General features: G+C 40.8%; 1 protein-coding gene across 2 annotated transcripts in view; it reads right to left on the reverse strand.

Annotated features, from left to right (window-relative positions):
• The window catches only part of snx19b (sorting nexin 19b), a 167,184-nt gene that overhangs the window by 15,823 nt on the left and 129,107 nt on the right, over positions 1–22,254 (reverse strand). For both annotated transcript variants that reach the window (XM_078198903.1, XM_078198906.1), the window contains exon 9: positions 3,537–3,721. In XM_078198903.1, the coding sequence (XP_078055029.1) occupies positions 3,537–3,721 (185 nt within the window). The remainder of the gene's footprint in view (positions 1–3,536; positions 3,722–22,254) is intronic.

The following is a 22,254-nucleotide window of genomic DNA, read 5'->3' on the forward strand; positions in this document are numbered from 1 at the left end:
GGCAAATACCAAAAAATGTCATTAATTAGATACAGTCAATGCTCTGATGTAGTGCCGACCATAGCATAATTAATAGCCAAATGGTCAGAGAAATAAAGTGGTGATGTGGAGATGCCAGCACATTCACATTGTTTTGTTTCTTAAAGACTTGATTAGTTGTAAGTATTCGCATTCCAACCATCATTCATGTAAATTGAGTTTGTGTCTTTATATGCTCTGTTTGTGAACAGAATTCCCACTCACCTGAAGAAGGGGCTTAGAGCTCCGAAAGCTTGTGTGGCTTTTGCTACCAAATAAACCTGTTGGACTTTAACCTGGTGTTGTTAAACTTCTTACAGAGAAATAAAAGCAGACGTCACTTGAGAAAATACATTTTGTTATTACAGCAAAGTGAACATGTTGGCAAACACATGAGGTAATAGGAACTTCATAAATATATTTGGTTTGGCATCACATGAGGGAAATTAAGTTACATTAGTGGATTTTGTAGATACTTGAAGCGAAAGTTCACTACTTGTTCTGTTAAATCATTGTAAAGACTATAAGACAGTTACAAAAGCAAAATATGGCAGCATACCCTAGAAATCAGAAATTAAACAGAAAATTCTGGAAATATTCAGTTAGTCTGGCAGCATCTGTGGAGAGAGAGACACTTTCAGATCATCGACCTTTCATCAGTTCATTATGACTAAAACAAGATTAGCTGATCACTGATGTAATTACTGTTTGTGAGATATTGTGTGCAAATTAGTTGGTGTTTATCTGCATAACAACATTGAGCACACTTCAAAAATAACTTGTTCGCTATGAAGCACTTTGGGAACTCGTGAGGATGAGAGGGAGAATGAGAGAAAGCGAGAAAATGAGAGAGAGAGAGAGCCTTTCACAAGCTCAGAATGTTTCATTGAACTTTACAAGCAATCAAAAATCTGTGAAGTGTAGCCACTATTTCAATGTAGTAAATGCAGCAGACAATTTACACTCAGCAAGGTTCCACAAACAGCAATGTGATAATGACTAGTTAATCTGTTTTGCCGATTTGGTTGAAGGATAAAACTTGGTCAGCACTCTGGGGAGAATTTCCCTGCACTACTTTGAAACCGGTGGATATAAAGGCACTGAGAGGAGACGTCTCTGGCATGGGACCTGGACTCATGGTTCAGAGGCCAGAGTTCTGCCATTAAGCCAAGGCCGGCACCTGCAAGGGACTATATAAAAGCAGCACTTTCTTCCTCTTTGCTTTTTCGAACAAAGGAACACCAGTTACGAGCCAAAGAAACACTAACATCTGGATAATGTGACATTATTGGAAAACAAAAAAATGAGCCTAATTATTAGCTCATGAGCATTCTGTAAGAGCCAATATTCACAACAGCAATCACTGAAGTTCGAAAAGTAAACTAATAACTCAAAAATTATTTCAAAAAGGCATGTGTTTTTTGTCTTAAATAAACGATTTAATCTATCAGATTAAGAAAAGTAAACCATCCAAAACAAACGATAAGCAGTGCTTATTACTCAACTAATGTTTTGTCTAATTTCTAAAGTCTCTGTACAGTTAAATGAGGCAAAGCATATTCCCAATGCCAAAGTACAAATGGTTACACAATGGGGAGAGGTTGGAAAGCAGGGAAGAGATATTAACTTGATCACAAAAGTGCATCTTAGCTATTACTTTGAAGGCTGAAGCCCGTGATGAACAGAGTTAACCAAGCAAGTCAGAATTTGAGCAATACTTCAATCAATAACAGAATTTATAGCCTATTAATATTTTAAAGATCATAATGCAATTTCTGTACATAACTATCCTATCAGAGATAAACTAAAGTGTTAGAGGTAACATATAGCAGTATTCAATACAGCATGCTAATGTTCCCTGCAACTAACAACTGCTGCTGTCCATGTTCGCTAAACCAGTCTTCTGTACAAGTGAAAACAATGGTGACAATTCTCCATTGCCAATGACTTCCAAGTATCAAGCAACATCTTTAGTCATATTCTTAAACATACGATTCACTGTTAAGTTCACTTTTATAATAAAACCCCTCAAAATATTAAGGGTTAAACTTTCTCTATCCTTTTGTAAATATTTGATGGTCTAACAAGTGCTGAAAGAAGTTACACAGTATTAGGAGCTTCACCGGATTATAGCATCGTGTAAGAGGTCATTTTTGAATCACACTGGAAAGACAGCATCTTTATTTGGGCAAATTCTTCCACCCACCACCACACCCATGACTGCATCAGTAATACTCCATGCCATTAACATTCATGTGGTTATCAATAATCTACTATCAAAGTTACCAAACATAAAAGCATAAACAAAAATATATCACAATTAAGTGTTTCCCATTTAAAATGAAGAGTAGGAGCAATTTCTTCTTGCAGAGGGTCATTAACCTTCGCAATGTTGTGGGTGGCGGGGGGGGGGGGGGGGAGGGGGTGTGACGAGGAAAGTAGAGTTAAGTTCACAATCAAATCAGCCCTGACCTTATTGAATAGCGGAACAGACTTGAGGAACCTATTTCTTATGCTCTTACGTTCTTAATCACACATTTTATTATCATTTGATTTAAACAAGGAATCCTAGTGATGCACTGCAGCAACTCACCATGGCTTCTTTCAAAGCACCTTCTAATGCTGCTATCTCTACCACCTAGAAGGACAAAGGCAGCAGACTCTGGGGAACATCACCATTTACAAGCTCCCCTCCTAGCCATATGTGGTCCTGACTTGAACATATATTACCAATACACTACCAATGCTTCACTGTCACTGGATTGAAATCCTGGAACTCCCTTCCTAACAGCATTGTGGGTATACCTACATCACATGGACAGCAGCAGTTCCAGTCGACGGCTCACTACCAAGTGCAATAAGAAATGAATAATAAATGCTGTCCTTGCCAGCAACGCTCACATCCCCAGAACTGCACAGTAGCCAGCACTGCTGCTTCACAACGCCAGGGACCCGGGTTCAATTCCGGCCTCAGGTCACTGTGGAGTTTGCATGTTCTCACCATATGTGCGTGGGTTTCCTCAGGATGCTCCGGTTTCCTCTCACAGTCCAAAGATGTGCAGGTTAGTTTGATTGGTCATGCTAAATTGACCCTTAGTATCAGGGGGTTAGCAGGGTAAATATGTGGGGTTACAGAGATAAGGCCTGGGTGGGATTGTTGTCGGTGCAGGCATGATGGGCTGAATGGCCTCCTTCTGCACTCAAGGGTTTCTAACTAATTTTTAAAAATACAGATATTTATAATGTAGGATTATTTCACATGTATGAATCACTCTTTGGTCTACACAAGTAAAATATCTGTGGGCAATTAAATTACATACATTCACATACTACTCTCTGGAGATAGAAACAAAGCTCATAGGTCATCAACTTGAAATGTTAACTTGTTTCTCTTTCCACAGGTGCTGCCAGATGTGCTGAACATTTCCAGCAATTTTTAAGCAAGGTAAATCCATTGCCTGTCACGAGATAGCATTGAAGTTAGTCCTCCCAGTTACTAAAGATAAAAATATATTAACCTGGCAGCATCTTCATTAGACATTGGAAGGCCATTTCCTGGGTCTGTGCTTTCTGTTCTTGAGTTCTGACCGGCTTTGGCCACTTGGGTAAGATTCCTCCGGGCCAGATAGCTTCCTGTAAGAGCTTGAGGTACACAACCCAGTGTTGAGTACATGTCAGGTTAACAATCTGGACCTCAAGCCACCTGTAAGCAGAAGATATATACTGAGCCTTTACAATAGAAAAAGAATGGATGATATTAATCAATTAATAACTGATCAATCACCCCATACACAAATAAATTCTTTCAGTTACACATTCCCACGCAAATATTTATGGGCTATACATGCTATGTGATTTGCACATTCAAACAGAAAAAGGTATGAAGTACTTCCATTTTCTATCTACGTTGGAACGGCAATATGTTGATTTTCACGTGTAGCATGTATCGACAGGCAATGCGTCTACAACATAAAAGCATCATGGCTGCTGGTGATCACATACCAGTGGTGCATTAATGGAATACAATTCCTTGCTGTGCATGAAGGCAGCAAGCTCTTTTTTTTAAGAACCTACAAGGCAATAAGGCCCTTGACATAGGGGGATTGCACCAATCCAAAATTGGTTAGGTACACTGACCATGCTAAATTCTCCCACAGTGTACCTGAACAGGCACCAGTGTGGGGTGAGTTGGGGATTTTCACAGTAACTTCATTGCAGTGTTAATGTACGTCTACTTGTGATACTAATAAATAAACTTAAAACTTAACTCTATCCTTCTGTTCCCAGTTTTTGATGGGGAAAATAAAAGAAGTGTTTGCTTTATTGCTTTAGAAAAGATGGCACCAGTCAGGGTGACAAGGTGCAAGTCCTGTTGGAGGAATTGACATAGCCTCCTTATACACTGCTATTCAAAGAAGTGCAAGCACAAAATGCTGGCTCTATATTCTCAATGAAGATAAGGTTTTCTGTGATCTTTCCTCTTCCATGGTCTCCCTGCAGACATTGATCCATGTGCTACTGCTACTCTTTCTCTGTAGCCAGAATGAAATAGCCAAAATTATTCCCACTTTTAGAAAGTGTTACCAATCCCTGCTCAAGCTTTCATAGAATCATATAATCCTACAGTGCAGAAGGAGACCATTTGGCCCATCGAGTTACCGACCACAATCCCACCAAGACCCGATACCCATAACCCTAGCTAGTCTCCGTGGCACTAAGGGTCAATTTTTTTATACTTTTCCAATTCAATCAAATCAAATCCAATTCAGAGTCTCAACAAGTTGAGACATTTCAGATCCAGGCTGACAAGACAGGGCGAGCGACCAAAATCACCCTGTCCTGGGCCTGATCTACATGAGCCAAGCTGATTGGAGAAGGGGGAGGTTCCTCCTCTAAGACTTGAGCTCATTTGCATCTTAGCCAAAAGGCCGAGATGCCGCTTTAAAAAAAATTGCTTCATATGAAACATATGAAGCTTCAGTGTAACCTAATGACCTCAACCAAGTGCGGCCGACCATGGGCTGCCAACCATACTACACTTGATCTTAGCCAAAAGGCTAAGGGTCAATTTAGCAAGGCCAATCCACCTAACCTGCACATCTTTGGACTACGGAAGAAAACCAGAGCACCTAGAGGAAACCCACGCAGACACGAGAAGAATGTGCAAACTCCACGCAGTGACCCAAGCCGGGAATCAAACCCAGGTCCCTGGCGCTGGGAGGCAGCAGTGCTAACTACTGTGCCACCCCAAGGTTACCTTAAGGTTGTCCAGCAATTATCTCAAAAAAAACAGAAATTCTTCTGCATCCATAAATGAAGGAAATGACTTGGCATTTATCATTTATGTAATACTTTATCTGGCTTCTCAAATTGTTCTTAAAATCTCTTGAAATGTAGTGAAACGGACATAGACAAATGATTTAAAAGTTAGGAGATGATTATCTCTTTAAATAATGGCGGAAATAACTGTTTCACACCCTTTAACAACCAATGATTTGTAGTACATTTAAGTAGCAGCAGTGGCAGCAAAATACAGTCTGGCCCCATTTGTGCCTGATCTTTGATTTAAATTGATTTGGTTCCTAAGTGTTTCTCGCAACAGCGCTCACAGCCTACATTAAGACCTGCTCAGAAATCACACTGTGCAGCCATGATGTGGAGTTGCCGGCATTGGACTGGGGTAGGCACAGTAAGCAGTCTCACAACATTAGGTTAAAGTCCAACAGGTTTATTTGGTAGCACGAGCTTTCGGAATGTCGCTCCTTCATCAGGTGAGTGACTCACCAGGAACAGTGCGTACCTCTAATAAAGAGTTCCCAGTGTTCAAGTTACCAAACCTACCTTGTGATTCTATGCACCCTTAGTCTATAGGGACATACATAACACAATGAAGCTGAAGAAAGGGGTAGCACAGTGATAAAACTCATTCTTACTATATCTTAATTCTGCTGGCATCTCATGTATTATCAAGTGGGTAGCGTGTATGAGGGCATAGATCTGGCAAGTCAGCATTTAGGAAACAAACTAATTTAACAATTGTCAAGCAGGTTGAGCTAATGAGATCATTCTGTTAACATGCCCCTTGTACAAGAGAAAGCAGCCTTTAGACCACCAGTGTATTTTAAGACTTTACTGCTGTTGGTAGCACAGTATATGGGGGGCAATCCCCATCTTATCGGAAGGAACATCCACCTGTTCATAGGTAATTCAATGTTTGAGAAGAGAGTGCAATGACTGGAATAACATATTGATTTTGGTGTGATTTAATTTAGGATTGGCTAACAGAGCAAGGCGCAATGCCAACCTCATTACATTTTGAAAGGTTGTGGCAAGATATTCCAAAGAAGCATAAGTGGGAACCATTACTTCTACAAAAATTATTTTGCAATGGCTGCTAATACTTTCATAATGAAAATCTGCATTTAGCCAATCACTGACATTTTACCGATGTTCTGTGGGGAAGCTCAAAATAAAAGTGAGTTGTTCAAGTAAAAAGCTTGGTTCAAAATTATGACTGACATATGTGATAAACTAGTGCTTTTCCCGAAACACCAAGAACAGTTCAATGATCAATAATAAATTTAACAGAAAATTAAAAATCTCAAATGTAAATTGATCCATAGATTCAATGGCAAACTTAAACCAATTGCTCTGAAGGAGAGTCATAGGGACTTGTAAAGTTAACTCTGGGGTTTCTCTCTCCGCAGATCCTGCCAGATATGCTGAGTTTAGCCAGCATTTTCTGTTTTTGTTTCAGATTTCCAGCATTTGCAGTATTTTGCTTTTATTAAACCAATTGCAGTTGTCTGTAATTGGCTGTGTTCAGAAAATCGAGAAACTCAATACTATTATAACTGAGTTAAATCTTACATTATAAAAACACAATGAACAGGATTTTCCCAGCAGTGGAAATGAGGTTGGAGGTGGTGGTGGGGATTGGGGCAGGGGGAACAGAAAATAGGAGGGACTACATCAGGATAGCTCTCTGGCACATTCCCCCATTCAGGAGGTTTCCCACAGACAGGTTAGGAAGAAAATTGCATCATGGAGGCAGCCAGTCAATTAAGGTGGCCAATTTCCCAATTCTGTAGTCTCCCCGACATTTTGTCTCATGGATGCAACCATCCTACTGCAAGTTGGGGGGCACTAAAGCTGGAAGATCGTCCAATGATGCCGGAAAGACTGCAATCATGGTCAACCCCCAAATAGCACAGGGGTTTCCATGCATCCCAATGGATCTGTCAGGCACAATCTTGTTAATTTCCTCATTGCTGTGCAGGTCAGTGAGGGTGACTTCATGTGGAGGTGCCCTCTTGCTTCCCAACCTGTGTCAGCAGTGTCACTTCTCATGGTGGAGAATACAGAGGTGCCAGAGCCACCAGCCCTCTGATGGGGCCTTCAGGATCAACAACCCGCCATTTTCCTTCACTGGATGGTGAGTGTGGAAGCGATCAATTAGGAGGCCATCTCCCAGAAACTGTTGAGTCAGTCTCACTGGGCTTGGGTCCCTCATTTTGTCCTGCCCTCACTGTAAAATCCAGCACAATACTGCTGAAGCATTGGCAACAAAACATGATCAGATTATTACGGCCTCGGAATTATTACCGCCTAGGAATTGGCTCAGCAATGTTCGACACATTCAGTGAGTCACCGGAGATGTCTAGGATATAGTTTAACCTTGGACTGACTGGTTGGATTACAGAAACACTCAACATACCTGTCCATCTCACTACATTTCAAGTGATTTTAAGAACTATTTAAGAAGCTAGATGAGGTGTTACATAAATGAAAAATGGCAAAACATCTTCCTTCTGTAGATGTCTCACATTGTTATTACTACCTTTCATTCTGAAATCAGAATAAAGTTGTTTAAACCGGTGATGATTTTCAAAACCTCTGCCATCCAATAAAATGTGAGGTAACATCAGTTCAAACATGGCACTGGGGTTAAAATGTTTCTGCTGCAAGTAGCTGGCACAACAATAAACAGTCCCTTATATGATAAGGGATATGATAATATGATTGTCTTATATGATAAGGGACTTATAATAATACGAAAGAAACATAATTGAAAATTAATGAAAATGAAAGTACCAAATTCTTTAGAATTCTGTCTTGTTACTACTGGGTGAGGAGGAGTGAGGTGGATCGCCTTCTATTGAACACCCTCAGGTTGGTCGCAACAAAGATTTTTAATTTTCTTCTCCCCATAAATGCCTTTTCCAAACCAAATGTATTTATTTGTATAGAAATATATAAAATAAGGAACTAATCAAACCAGCTTTTCATGAGTCAAGGAAGAGCAAGTTTATTGGTTACTAAACCTGAGCAACAACAATAAGGACTTAACCACACACACACACAAGTAAGAAAGTTAGAATCCAATAAAAAGTTAAAAGAATAAACAATTAAGTTTTTTGCTCGTCTTTGAGGCATAGAGTGTTGGATGTTGTAGTCTTTGAGGTTAGTTAGTTCCCTGTAGCGTTAACTTGGTTCAGGTCTGCACTTTGTTGAATACACTCTTTTAACTTCAAAAAGACAGAGAGATCTTTTCTACTCTCTTCCAGCAATGTTTTCAGATGACTGTGATGTTTCTTTCTCCTCCTTTTGATTCTGCTGAGCAGAATAAGTTTTTAAAACTCCTGTCTGTATATGTCCAGAAAGGAATTCAATCAGCATGTCTTGCAGTTATTGTTGCAGAACAAATATTCCCATTTTTTGCTCTTTTCATCTCTAAAACCTCTGACACATTTCCAGATAGAAATCAACAAGGGATGGAGTTACTTCCTCTTTCACAGGGGATTTTGAATGTCTGGTAATGATCTGGTTGGTTAGCAATTTCTATTGTCCTGGTAGAATGACAGTTGATGGAAGTCTAGCACTTTGCATTTTAATGCCTTCCTTTCATGAGGGTCCCTGTTTGAAGTGGACCTTGACATTTCCCATGCAACAAATCAGCAGTGTAATTTATATAGAAACTTGCCAGAAAAGTCATCAATATACAGCATCAGACATCAGATGACCTGTGGCGGACATTTTTGGTCAGTGTCGTTTTTTGTATTGGTTTTAAAACAGGTCTTCTTTAAAGCCTAAATGTCTGAACTTGTAAAGAGATCTCACTCGGCCATTGCCTCCTGTTACCACGACAGTCTAAAGTAATTTACATTGTCAAGGGCTCCCTAAAATCCAAAAATACCTTTAAAAGTGATTTAGTATAATCTGTATACATGCTCTTTACATGACTCTCAAAGAGAGTGACTTAAAGGCCATGTGATTACATTTCTAACTTTTTCCAGTTCTGGATTTCAACATACAGTCTATGACCAAGTATAGAAATGTTAACATTAATTAAACCAGGGTTTTAAGATCAATTTCTGACAACTCAAGTAATTTACTACCTTTTGTTTGATCGAAGATTTCCTCTGTAAATTAACTGAAGCACAAAGTCTAACCATACTGACCACAAATGTTTGGCAACGTAATTAAAAAGCTTCAACACTTGCTGCTTTCTTTGGCTGCAGAATGTCTAACTCACGTGGGCTATCCATATAACTACTTGTTCTATGGATCACCAGCTCTATTAACTGGCTTGCACTTTACACAAATACAGTTATATCCACAACCAAGGTCAGATGTTGGTTAAATACATATTTGTTTTGTAAACAAGGCTACTCAAATACATTGTGTAACTGAAAAACCTTCACCTTTGCAGGCTAAAACCTTGGGCTGGGTTTACAGAGGATTTTGGAAAAGGGGAAAAATATCAATTCAAGAATGTTCAAAGAAAATAAAATTGTTGTAAGGAAATAGTTAAAATATAACAATGTCTCTTTTACAGAACTCAGCCTGCAAGGGTGCAATTTATTGCCAAATAAAATTGAGCTTTTTCTTCTGACAATAATAAAGAAAATTGTCCCATAATGAACATCATGTATTCATGTTTTGCCATTACAAAGATTGGCACATTGACATTTTCCAACCATTTACATCCCCATAACGTATCTGGATAGAAGTCTGCATCATTAACTTTTCATTGTATGGATCGTTTGTCAGACAAGTAGCTATCTGAAATGATTTTACAAGCGAAAACAAATCCCATTGGCACCAATGGCAACACAGCCTAATGCTGTTTCCTGGAGTACATAATGGCCTCCTGGCAAAACAGTTAGCAACAGTTCTCATAGAATAGAATCATATAGTCATAGAATCCCTACAGTGCAGAAGGAAGCCATTTGGCCCATTAAGTCTGCACCAACCAGAATCCCACCCAAGCCCCTTAACCCCACATATTTATCCTGCTTTTCCCCTGACACAATGGGGCAATTTATCATGGCCAGTCAACCTAACACACACATCTTTAGACTGTGGGAGGAAACCGGAGCACATGGAGGAAACCCATGTAGACACGGGGAGAACGTGCAAACTCCACCCAGACAGTACCCGGGTCTCTGGCGCTGTGGGGCAGCAGTGTAACTACTATGATACCGTGCTGCCCATAACTTCTGATTTTAAAGAACACAGATGCATCCTCTGCATCAGTGTTAACGATAAGCCACTCTATCTGATTTTTCATCCGGTGGTTGCGTACTTTAATTGGCATCTTCAAGTTTTCAAATCCACTGTCACACCCAGCACTGCCTTTCAGAGCTTCCAAATGTCAGAATGCATCCTCCTGAAGTCCCAAGGCTTCACTCAGTGCTGGAAAGTACCCAAAGACCCTCTTTCATTACAATGAGACCCTGGTATTCTCACTCCAGTACTCCTAAATATCAGCGTATCTCCTCCAAGAGGCCCATTTCTCACAACCTCCTCTCCTATTGTCTCAATCTCTTAAACACCTCAAATTCTCCAACATTATATGTTCCATTTTGCACAAATCTAGGTGTGTCCTTAAAATACAATCCACAAAGCACTATCAGCTCTCTAGTATGCCACACACCTTTAACCTCACTGCAGCATTGAACAATGTTCCTACTGTTCTCTTTTGTATCCTTTGTTTAGAAAATTGAGATAAAGCAAACTACTATGTTAAACTAACCTTTAACATTAAGTAACACCACTGATTTATAATTTCCACATAGTATGAACAGAATCATTGATTTTTAAAACCCAAACACAACGTAATAATAAAGGGCAATTGGACTCTTTTTGTAGTTGTTTAACAGATGAAGGTATTGCTGCCCATCACTAACTGCCCTTGAGAAGGTGGTGTTGAGCTGTCCTCTTGAACAGCGGCAACCTTAGTGGTGTGGGTACACCCACACTGCTACTCGGTAGGAATTCCACGATTTTGGCCCAGCAAAGAAGGAGCATTGATATGGTACCATGTCAGAATGGTGGAGGGGACTTGCAGAGGATGGTGTTCCCATAAGCCTGCTCCTCTTACTCTTCTAGATTCAATGAATCAGGTGACTTACTAAATCAATACAGATTAGTGTATCTCATACTATATTGAATGTTAAATATCACAAAACAACCTAACTATTGATTTGCCACATGCAATGCCACAATAAAACTCCAAATTACTATGTCTTAGATAATGGTTTAGCCCATCATGGTAGATTTCAGGAGCTTTACATACATTTTATTTTCTTTTATATATTGCATTGACAGTTATTCATACACTGCACACACTACAACTATAAAATGAACAAGCTGAAGTAATAATGGCACTTAGAAATCCTATGTCCAAGTTCTGAAACTTTTAATTCATCATTAATCATTAGTGTTGAACTGGGAGGTTTTTCATATCTCTGCAGCTATGCCCACAACTGGTGAGACACGGATATAGAGCAAATGAACATGGACAGCACACTATTGACCACTCTCAACTTATTCTTTAAGCTACCATATCTTGCGTCGTTCAAGATTATATAATTTAGTTCTCGTGAAACTGAAAGAATATGTCGGTCCTATCACTATTGGAGAGCCATTTCTCTCCCTTCGGGATCAATTGGATTAAATTCACAATTAATCATGTGGGTTGGTGCAGTTAACTTCTGCTGCATTATTTGTGGCTCAAATTACTTTTATTCAAACTAATGCTTCAAAAAAACCAGCTAAATACAATCTCTGAGCCCCCTCGGTTAATTTTTTTTGGAAGGCTGTACTATAATAATGACACGATTTCTCCAGACAAACAAAAACAAAGAACAGTACAGCACAGGAAACAGGCCCTTCGGCCCTCCAAGCCTGTGCCGCTCATTGGTCCAACTAGACCATTCGTTTGTATCCCTCCATTCCCAGACTGCTCATGTGACTATCCAGGTAAGTCTTAAACGATGCCAGCGTGTCTGCCTCCACCACCCTATTTGGCAGCGCATTCCAGGCCCCCACCACTCTCTGTGTAAAATACATCCCTCTGATATCTGAGTTATACCTCGCCCCTCTCACCTTGAGCCCGTGACCCCTCGTGATCGTCACCTCCGACCTGGGAAAAAGCTTCCCAATGTTCACCCGATCTATACCCTTCATAATTTTGTACACCTCTATTAGGTCTCCCCTCATTCTCCGTCTTTCCAGGGAGAACAAGCCCAGTTTACCCAATCTCTCCTCATAGCTAAGACCCTCCATACCAGGCAACATCCTGGTAAACCTTCTCTGCACTCTCTCTAAAGCCTCTATGTCCTTCTGGTAGTGCGGCGACCAGAACTGGACGCAGTACTCCAAATAGTCTCCACAAAGACTATAACTTATTTGACACAAATAAAGCCAAATGTTTTTTTAAGCAATAAGTGCAGTTCCACAGTGACTTTTCTACATTGCCGCACATGCTCTGTTTTAAGAACACGCTAATGATGGCGACAGCATTATTTTAAAAAAGCACGGAATGTATCGCGTCAAAACACTGAATTCTAAATCATGCCCTGATGCCTGTAACTCGGCACTGATTAACAAGAAAGTATAATTTTGAGATGATGGAAAAAGTTGGCCAATTTATGACTTTTGTACTATCTTTTCCTAAAAATAACGTCAATAACTTGTAACATAAAGTGAAATTTCAAAAGCCAATATGACAATAAATTACCTGTGAGCCGGTTGAGACAGAACTCAGCCTGCAAGGGTGCAATTTATTGCCAAATGAAATTGAACCTTTTTCTTCTTTTGCATCAGTATCTCCAAATTACATGCATTAGCTGGGTTTGCTGCAATATCATCCAGGTTAATATGACTGAATCGCATGTTCTGTTCAGTGGCATTGAGGAACTGTTAAGTTGTTTAACATGTCACATATCAAATGGGTCGATTGGCTGGAATTTATGAGGAAAGGCTGGTTTCCCCTGAAGATAAGCTGATGCTCATGTCTACTTTAAAGATGACATCATGTCTGGAATAGGAAAGGTCAGCACTTTCTGTTTTCTACCTGCAATCACTTCTAAACAAAAAGTAAAGTCAACGTTGCTACAACATGGGTGATTTTCTGTAGAGTTTCTTCTGCTTGCCCACAACATGTTTGGTGAAAGAAAGTTTAAGTCCTCAGCTAGTTGGTATAAGTGCCACCTTTCTACAGTTTTCTCAATCATTCTGCTGAAGGGACAGTGGATGATCAAAAATACTCTGGCAGGAATTCACTGCCGATAATTTTCACCAATTTTAAATTGTCTGATTAACTAATCTGATTTAGTTCATTACTAAATCTGATCTCATTTTTAATCAGCATCATCGAGCTGAAAAGAAGAGATTTGTTCCACAGCCCCTTCAAGGCTGAGAAAGTTGGACCATTCGGCACACATTTTAAACTATGGCAGCAATCGGGGATGCTCCCTCCACCCACATTGTCTGTATCTTTAAGATCTGGTTGGCTGTAGGGATTCGCATTCTAATCAGTATTCTGTAACTTGATTTTGTGTCTGTGCCCTGTTTGAGAGCACATTTCCACTCCATCTGACGAAGGAACAGCGCTCCGAAAGCTAATGGTATTTGCGACCAAATAAACCTGTTGGACTTTAACCTGTTGTTGTTAAAACTCTTACTGTGTTCACCCCAGTCCAACGCCAGCATCTCCACAGCAATCGGGGGGACAGGGCTGAAGCGGACAGTGATCCAATCAGCACCCAACAGCATGCAGCCTGTGCTATCATAGCTTTATAGGATAGATCACATCATAGGCCTCATTTTATTGTTTCCTGACAGACACCTGCCCAAAGCTGACATGGATAACATAGTTGCCAATGGGAAAGGACAGGAAAAATGGGCTGCTGCACAGGGAGGGATATGGGGACAATCATGATCAGAAGCAGGGAGTGGCCCAAAACAGCTGAAGCCTAAGCTCTTCTTGTGGAGTTAGAGAATCATTCTGGATAAAAGCAAAATACTGTACATGCTGGAATCTGGAACAAGAGAAAATGCTGGATAATCTCAGCAGGTCTGGCAGCATCTGTAAGGAGAGAAAAGAGCTGACGTTGCGAGTCCAAGTGACCCGGGTCTAGGCTTTGACTAAGGGTCATTTGGACTCAAAACATCAGCTCTTTTCTCTCCTTACAGATGCTGCCAGACCTGCTGATATTACCCAGCATTTTCTCTTTTGGTTAGAGAATCACTCTGGTTCCTCCTGGCCTCAAAGGAACTTTACAAGACTGTTTTAAAAATTACCTGGACCTCTTCTGCCCTGAGTTAAAACTGACTGAGTGTTGTAATTATGTAACTGGATCACAATTTTGACTTTGTAATTAAGCCACAGTGTATTTGGTGCAAGTAGCCGTCTTGAAGCCAGGTGATTGCCAGTTAAATTTCCGTGCATCATGAGTGGGGCAGGAATGGAATGGATTGCCTAAAAGGTCATTTTAATTTCTTCCAGCCTGTCTTTCGACTTGCTTTCTTACTTTGGTAGGAAAATTGATATAGAGTTGTTATAATATTCAGAATATTTAATGTTTTTCACTTTCATGGTATCAATATCAAAGCCTAAGTATTTGAAATATCCTGGCAAATGCAATGTTCATATTATGACAACGTTTGTAATCTTACTCTTTGATTTAAAAATCTACAAGTACAGCACTAGGTAGAATTTCCACTGGCCGTTCATATATCATAACTTGGATCTCCAGGCCACCAATTAAACCTACATGTTGTTATTTCTGGCACTTTCTGGCAGAACATAATAAGAGGAAAATTGACAAGAATATGTCGTGTGCACCTTAATGCATCAAGTGATACGCCTCTTGTCCGGTGCTCAGTGTTGCTATGGGTACAAGGACTCAACTTAAATTTAAAATCCTCTAAAGGAAGTGAAAGAACTGGCTGGGTGATCAAATTCTCCAGTCACACAATTTTGAAGAATTGGAAAATAATTCTGTCAGTCGTCAGCTATCCAGGATGTGATTTATCATGTTACATTGAGGCAAATCTCAAGTTCCAAGATGGCAGAATCATTTAAATGGCCATAACTTTGGAAACTTGGTTGGTGACAGAAGGAATCTTTGCAATGGGTGGAAGTGCTGAATTGCAATTGGTATTACAGTCCAGGTTGATCTGTCTAATACATATTGTTCCGGAGGTGCGTCAGTATCAAATATTGAATTTCAATTTAATCTGCTGGACTCACATATGGAATTCTTTAAAAACACAGTTTCAACTGTTAAAACAAGGCCACTGACTTAAGAGAGTTATCACAGGTCAACTAACATTTGGAACTGTAAATTGGCCATGTATCTGAAAGCTTCTAAAAGTGGATTACAATGATGTGGAGATGCCGGCGTTGGACTGGGGTGGGCACAGTAAGGAGTCTCACAACACCAGGTTAAAGTCCAACAGGTTTATTTGGAATCACGAGCTTTCGGAGTGCTGCTTCTTCCTCGCTTGAGGAAGGTAGAGCGCTCCGAAAGCTAGTGATTCCAAATAAACCTGTTGGACTTTAACCTGGATTACAATGAACATACCTAGACCACATCCATAAGAAGTGTCAAACCTACTTTTGTCAGGACTTACCCCAAAATATCAAGGACAATAAGGCCTCAGGCTCTCTATCTCCAGGACTAACAGCTAACAATGGAGAATTAAGGAAACTAATTATACACAAGGGAAATGCTCTGGACTCCAATCTGCTTCGACTGTATATCAATGATTTTGACCAGGGGAGGCTTAAACTCCTCTGTTAACACGAATTGATTATTTCCCATCGGGTATCAATGGCCAGTGGTCGCATGACTGAAACTTTCTGAAATTTGAATGTCTTTTATAAATACACTTACTATGATCAACCAAGGCAGTTCTTGGACCTTTCCTTGCCTGTCCATAACAATATGTAGCTGTTATAGTACAGAATTAAAGTACTGCATCCTGAATAACAAGTCTGAGTGGATAGATTGATATGTTAATCATCAAAAAAATTACACGATAAAGTGGTAACAGGTTTAAACAAAAACCAACCAGCAGATATGTACAATCCCCAAGAGTTGAACTGTTTCACTGTTACAAATGTAAAAATTGAGGTCCATTGCTAGTGTTTATAGTCACTTGGTATCACTGAAATTCTTCAAACATGTCACAACTTTGTATCTTGTCTATCTATGCTCTTAACTGTTGCTGCAAAAAAACAATCTAATTCTGATGCAGGCTTGAGTACTGAATAAGAAGCATGAGAAACTATTTGTCTCTGCTTGATGAATTTACAATAGGTGCTTTATCTTTTTTAAAAGCTAAAACCGTGCTGAATCGGGAAGATGCTACTGTAGTTGTGAGGAGTAATGACTGAAGTTTGGGTTTCATAAAGAGCATATTCTCTCCCTTCCCCCTGTTCTACTCTGGATTATTTTTGCAGGCATGTTATCAATTACTTTAAGTGTATGTAGCAGATGCACACAGCCACAAAATGACATCACTGAAAACTGCATGCTGATAACTGTAATTTATGCCTTATTACAATCCTGCAACCAGGATAATAAATAACAAAATGACCTAAGTTACAACTAGTCAACTTTACTGAAACCATCCTTGATGAGAGCACTCGCTAGGAATTCAATGTGATATTGTAATGTGAAAGAAAGCTCGCATTGGTATCATAGCTTGTCACACCTGTGAGAAACATCTCAAGGTACTTCATCCATGAGAATTAAGTTGAGTTGCAGTTCTTGTTATGTTGGTGAAAGTGGCAACCACACAGCAGACAGTACCATTCCCCAAGTATTCCAGTTAATTTGTTTTTTGAGATGTTCATGCTTTGCAAGCTTCGCATCAGTGTAGAACAAAAGCTATTTTACAGCCACTCTGAACTCAGAATATTAGTCAGGTACCAAGATCCAATCTGATTGAAAAGCAAAGTAGAATGAGGCGACCTTGTCCATGGAATTTCATTCCATTTTGTTCTGCTGTCAGTTTATACCAGGTTCAGCTGTGTTCACACTGTACCGGCAGATCCCAGTGTGAAGTCAAGTCGCTTGGCACCTTCTGTACAGTTGAAGTGAGAATGCAAATTTCAACAAAAAATTATTGAGAATTCTAGTCTGAACACTCTTCAGCTACGGTGGGTTAACTGACAATATCATTATGATCTACCATTACATTCTACTAAATGGCAGAGGAAAAGTCTAAGCAACATAAGGAAAATCCTTTCTGGAGACAGCTGAAAGTTATATTTACAGGATGGAGAAGACAAATGATCAAGGGATATCTTTGAATATTACATGAAAGATATCTTTGGGTATAGCAGCCAACTAACTAGTTTATTCATCAGCCATATATACATACGTATGAATTAGGAGCAGGATGAGGCCACTCGAGCCTGTTCCGCCATTCTATAAGATCATGGCTGATCTGACTGTAATCTCAACTCCAATTCCTGCCTACCCCCAATAACCTTTTTCCCCTTGCTTATCAGGAATCTATCTACCACTGCCTTAAAAGCATTCAAAAACTCAGCTTCCATCACATTTTGAGGAAGAGTGTTCCAAAGACCCATGACCCTCAGAGAAACAAATTCTCGTCATCTCTGTCTTAAATGAGCAACCCCTTATTTTGAAACAGTAGCCCCTAGTTCTAGATTCTCTCACAAGAGGAGACATTCTTTCCACATTCACCCTGTTAAGTCCCTTCAGAATTTCATATGTTTCAATCAAGTCACCTCTTACTCTTTTAAGCTTCTAAATATAGAGTTACACTAGGTGCAAAAGCATGTGGCCATAGAGGACTTTAATACTGTACAACAGTGCTGAATACTTGATCCATTCTTGCCATCATCAAGGCTCCACACCTTCGTAGCATCAGAAGTTCAGCAATAGTATCTCTTTCGCAAAACTGTTTTGAAATTCCAGCCTTGTATCATTGTGCAGGAGGCCATTCAGCCCATCGAGCCTGCACCAACAACAATCCCACCCTGGCCCTATCCCAGTAACCCCACATATCGACCCTAGCTAGACCCCCTGACACTTAGCATGGCCAATCAACCTAACCTGCAGACCTTGGGAAACTGAGAGAAAACTGGAACACCCAGAGGAAACCCACGCAGACACGGGGAGAAGGTGCAAACGCCACTCAGGCAGTCACCCAAGGCCAGAATTGAACTCGGGTTCCTGGCGCTGAGGCATCAGTGCTAACCAGTGAGCCACCGTGCTGCCGCCTAGTTCTTAAGTATTGGGGGCTGGGTGTAATTATTACAGCTGAGTTTGATCCTGGCTGAACCCGGCTTGAGTTACCGTCTGTGTGGAGTTTGCACATTCGCCCCATGTCTGCAAGTCCCACATTCCAAAGATGTGCAGGTTAGGTTGATTGGCCATGCTAAATTGCCTCTTAGTGTCAGGGGGTCTAGCTAGCGGAAATACTTGGGGTTACAGGGATAGGGCCAGCGTGGGATTGTTGTCGATGCAGACTCGATAGGCCGAATGGCCTTCTTCTGCACTGTAGGATTCTATGAGTTTAACAACAGCGCTAAGTTTTATTTAATGATCCTAATCATTGCTCCAGCATTGGTGGTTGTGTCTTCAGTTGCTCAGATCCCAAGCTATGTAATTTCCTCCCTACAACTCTCCGCCTGTTTACCTCATTTAAGACACTTAACACCTACCTCTGTGACCAAGCTTTTGGTCACCTGACCTAATATCGTTTTATGTAGCTTGGTCTCATACTTTGTTTTCCAATGCTCTGTGAAATACCTTGGGAAGTTTTTTTTAAAGTTAAAGGCACTACAACAATATAAGTTGCTGTTTTTATTGTCCTTATTACCAACTCAACAGCTGAAGGAAAAAATCCTCTGTTTTGAAATAGAGAAATCATTATGACAAGGTAATTATTTCTATCTACCATTCCAAGATTGAATTGTCCACTATTGCTACCATAGGATTGCATTTTAAAATTCCAAATAAGGCATACAATGCATTTTCAACATTTCTAAATAAGGAGTTACTCATTCGATCATACTCCACATTAGTTTGCATTCCTGTCCATCCTGACAGGTATTTCAGAAACTAGGCATCAAAACCTGATGCTACATTGCCTAAAACAAGTGTGCGTGGTTTGGCATAACTTGTTAACATCTCAGCTGCAGAGAAAGCACAAGGTGTCTGTTACAACCTGTACTGATACTATCAGAATTATGTATTGCATTGATAGAACTTAAATTTCATTATTATATTTTCATACAATGCAGAAAATTAAAATGTATATTGAGAGATAATGAATGTACCTGATAACCACTTAACACTCTGACAACTTGCAGTTGCAACTAACATTGACAAAACTATTTTGTTACAAGCTTCAGAATTACTTGCCGTTCTCCCATCAAACGTCCTGGCTGAAACTTCATTGACATTTTCCAAAGAAGCTCAAATATTGACAAGTTTTTTGGTAATAACTGTCATACTGTATCAAGCGACACTCGACATGGCGACATTAAAAGGTCCAAACGAGACAAAGGCTTTATTCAGCCAGTATGGAAATGGGGATGCAGCTCAAAATAGACTGTTCAGTGAACAAAGTTTGCTGTACCTGTTTATATACTCTTACAACCATGCCTATGTGTCAGTATCCATGTATTCTGCTTATCACGTGACTATATGGTAAACAAAGGGTTCTTCAAAACTGTGTTAAAGCTTATCAAGTCTTTAGTCTTTAAATTCATCAAGTCCAAACAGATTAATCAGGTCACAAACTGATCAGGTCTCAACCCTTAAATCAATCAGGCCTACAGCTATGTGTTACTGCCATATTGAGCTTACAATTCCATTTCCCTCTTCCCATTATGTAACTATTCTCCTCTACATACCTGCCTTAGCTAATTTCTTTCCGTCCTTATCATAGAAGAATCACAGAATCCCTATAGTGCAGAAGGAGGCCATTCAGCCCATCGAGTCTGTACCGGCTCTCTGCCAAGAGTATCTTATGATGTGGAGATGCCGGCGTTGGACTGGGGTAAACACAGTAAGAAGTTTAACAACACCAGGTTAAAGTCCAACAGATTTATTTGGTAGCAAAAGCCACACAAGCTTTCGGAGCTCCAAGCCCCTTCTTCAGGTGAGTGGGAATTCTGTTCACAAACAGAGCATATAAAGACACAAACTCAATTTACATGAATAATGGTTGGAATGCGAATACTTACAACTAATCAAGTCTTTAAGAAACAAAACAACGTGAGTGGAGAGAGCATCAAGACAGGCTAAAAAGATGTGTATTGTCTCCAGACAAGACAGCCAGTGAAACTCTGTGGGGGTTACAAATAGTGGGACATGAACCCAATATCCCGGTTGAGGCCGTCCTCGTGTGTGCGGAACTTGGCTATCAGTTTCTGCTCAGCGACTCTGCGCCGTCGTGTGTCGCGAAGACCGCCTTGGAGAACGCTTACCCGAATATCAGAGGCCGAATGCCCGTGACCGCTGAAGTGCTCCCCAACAGGAAGAGAACAGTCTTGCCTGGTGATTGTCGAGCGTGTTCATTCATCCGTTGTCGCAGCGTCTGCATAGTTTCCCCAATGTACCATGCCTCGGGACATCCTTTCTTGCAGCGTATCAGGTAGACAACGTTGGCCGAGTTGCAAGAGTATGTACCGTGTACCTGGTGGATGGTGTTCTCACGTGAGATGATGGCATCTGTGTCGATGATCCGGCACGTCTTGCAGAGGTTGCTGTGGCAGGGTTGTGTGGTGTGATGGTCACTGTTCTCCTGAAGGCTGGGTAGTTTGCTGCGGACAATGGTCTGTTTGAGGTTGTGCGGTTGTTTGAAGGCAAGAAGTGGGGGTGTGGGGATGGCCTTGGCGAGATGTTCGTCTTCATCAATGACATGTTGAAGGCTCCGGAGGAGATGGCATCTACGGCATCTCCTCCAGAGCCTTCAACATGTCATTGATGAAGACGAACATCTCACCAAGGCCATCCCCACACCCCCACTTCTTGCCTTCAAACAACCGCACAACCTCAAACAGACCATTGTCCGCAGCAAACTACCCAGCCTTCAGGAGAACAGTGACCATGACACCACACAACCCTGCCACAGCAACCTCTGCAAGACGTGCCGGATCATCGACACAGATGCCATCATCTCACGTGAGAACACCATCCACCAGGTACACGGTACATACTCTTGCAACTCGGCCAACGTTGTCTACCTGATACACTGCAGGAAAGTTTGTCCCGAGGCATGGTACACTGGGGAGACCATGCAGACGCTACGACAATGGATGAATAAACATCGCTCAACAATCACCAGGCAAGAGTGTTCTCTTCCTGTTGGGGAACACTTTAGCGGTCACGGGCATTCGGCCTCTGATCTTCGGGTAAGTGTTCTCCAAGGCGGCCTTCACGACACACGACAGCGCAGAGTCGCTGAGCAGAGACTGATAGCCAAGTTCCGCACACATGAGCACGGCCTCAACCGGGATCTTGGGTTCATGTCACACTATCTGTAACCCTCACGACTTGCTTGGGCTTGCAAAATCTCACTAACTGTCCTGGCTGAAGACAATACACATCTCTTTAACCTATGCTTAACCCTCTCTCCGCTCACATTGTCTGTACCTTTAAGATTTGATGACCTGGAAAGACTCACACTCCAACCATTATTATGTAAATTGAGTTTGTGTCTTTATATGCCCTATTTGTGAACAGAAGTCCCACTCACCTGATGAAGGGGCAGCGCTCTGAAAGCTAGTGGCTTGTGCTACCAAATAAACCTGTTGGACTTTAACCTGGTGTTGTGAGACTTCTTACAATGCATTGAGTGCCAGTGATTGGTGTAAAACCCAAGGCAACTTGGTGTCAGCAGTTTCCACATTATTCATTAGTGCTGGTTGACAATCAACAATAGTACGAGCAA

Source organism: Mustelus asterias, chromosome 27 (assembly GCF_964213995.1).
Source record: "Mustelus asterias chromosome 27, sMusAst1.hap1.1, whole genome shotgun sequence".
In the NCBI taxonomy this organism is placed as follows: domain Eukaryota; kingdom Metazoa; phylum Chordata; class Chondrichthyes; order Carcharhiniformes; family Triakidae; genus Mustelus; species Mustelus asterias.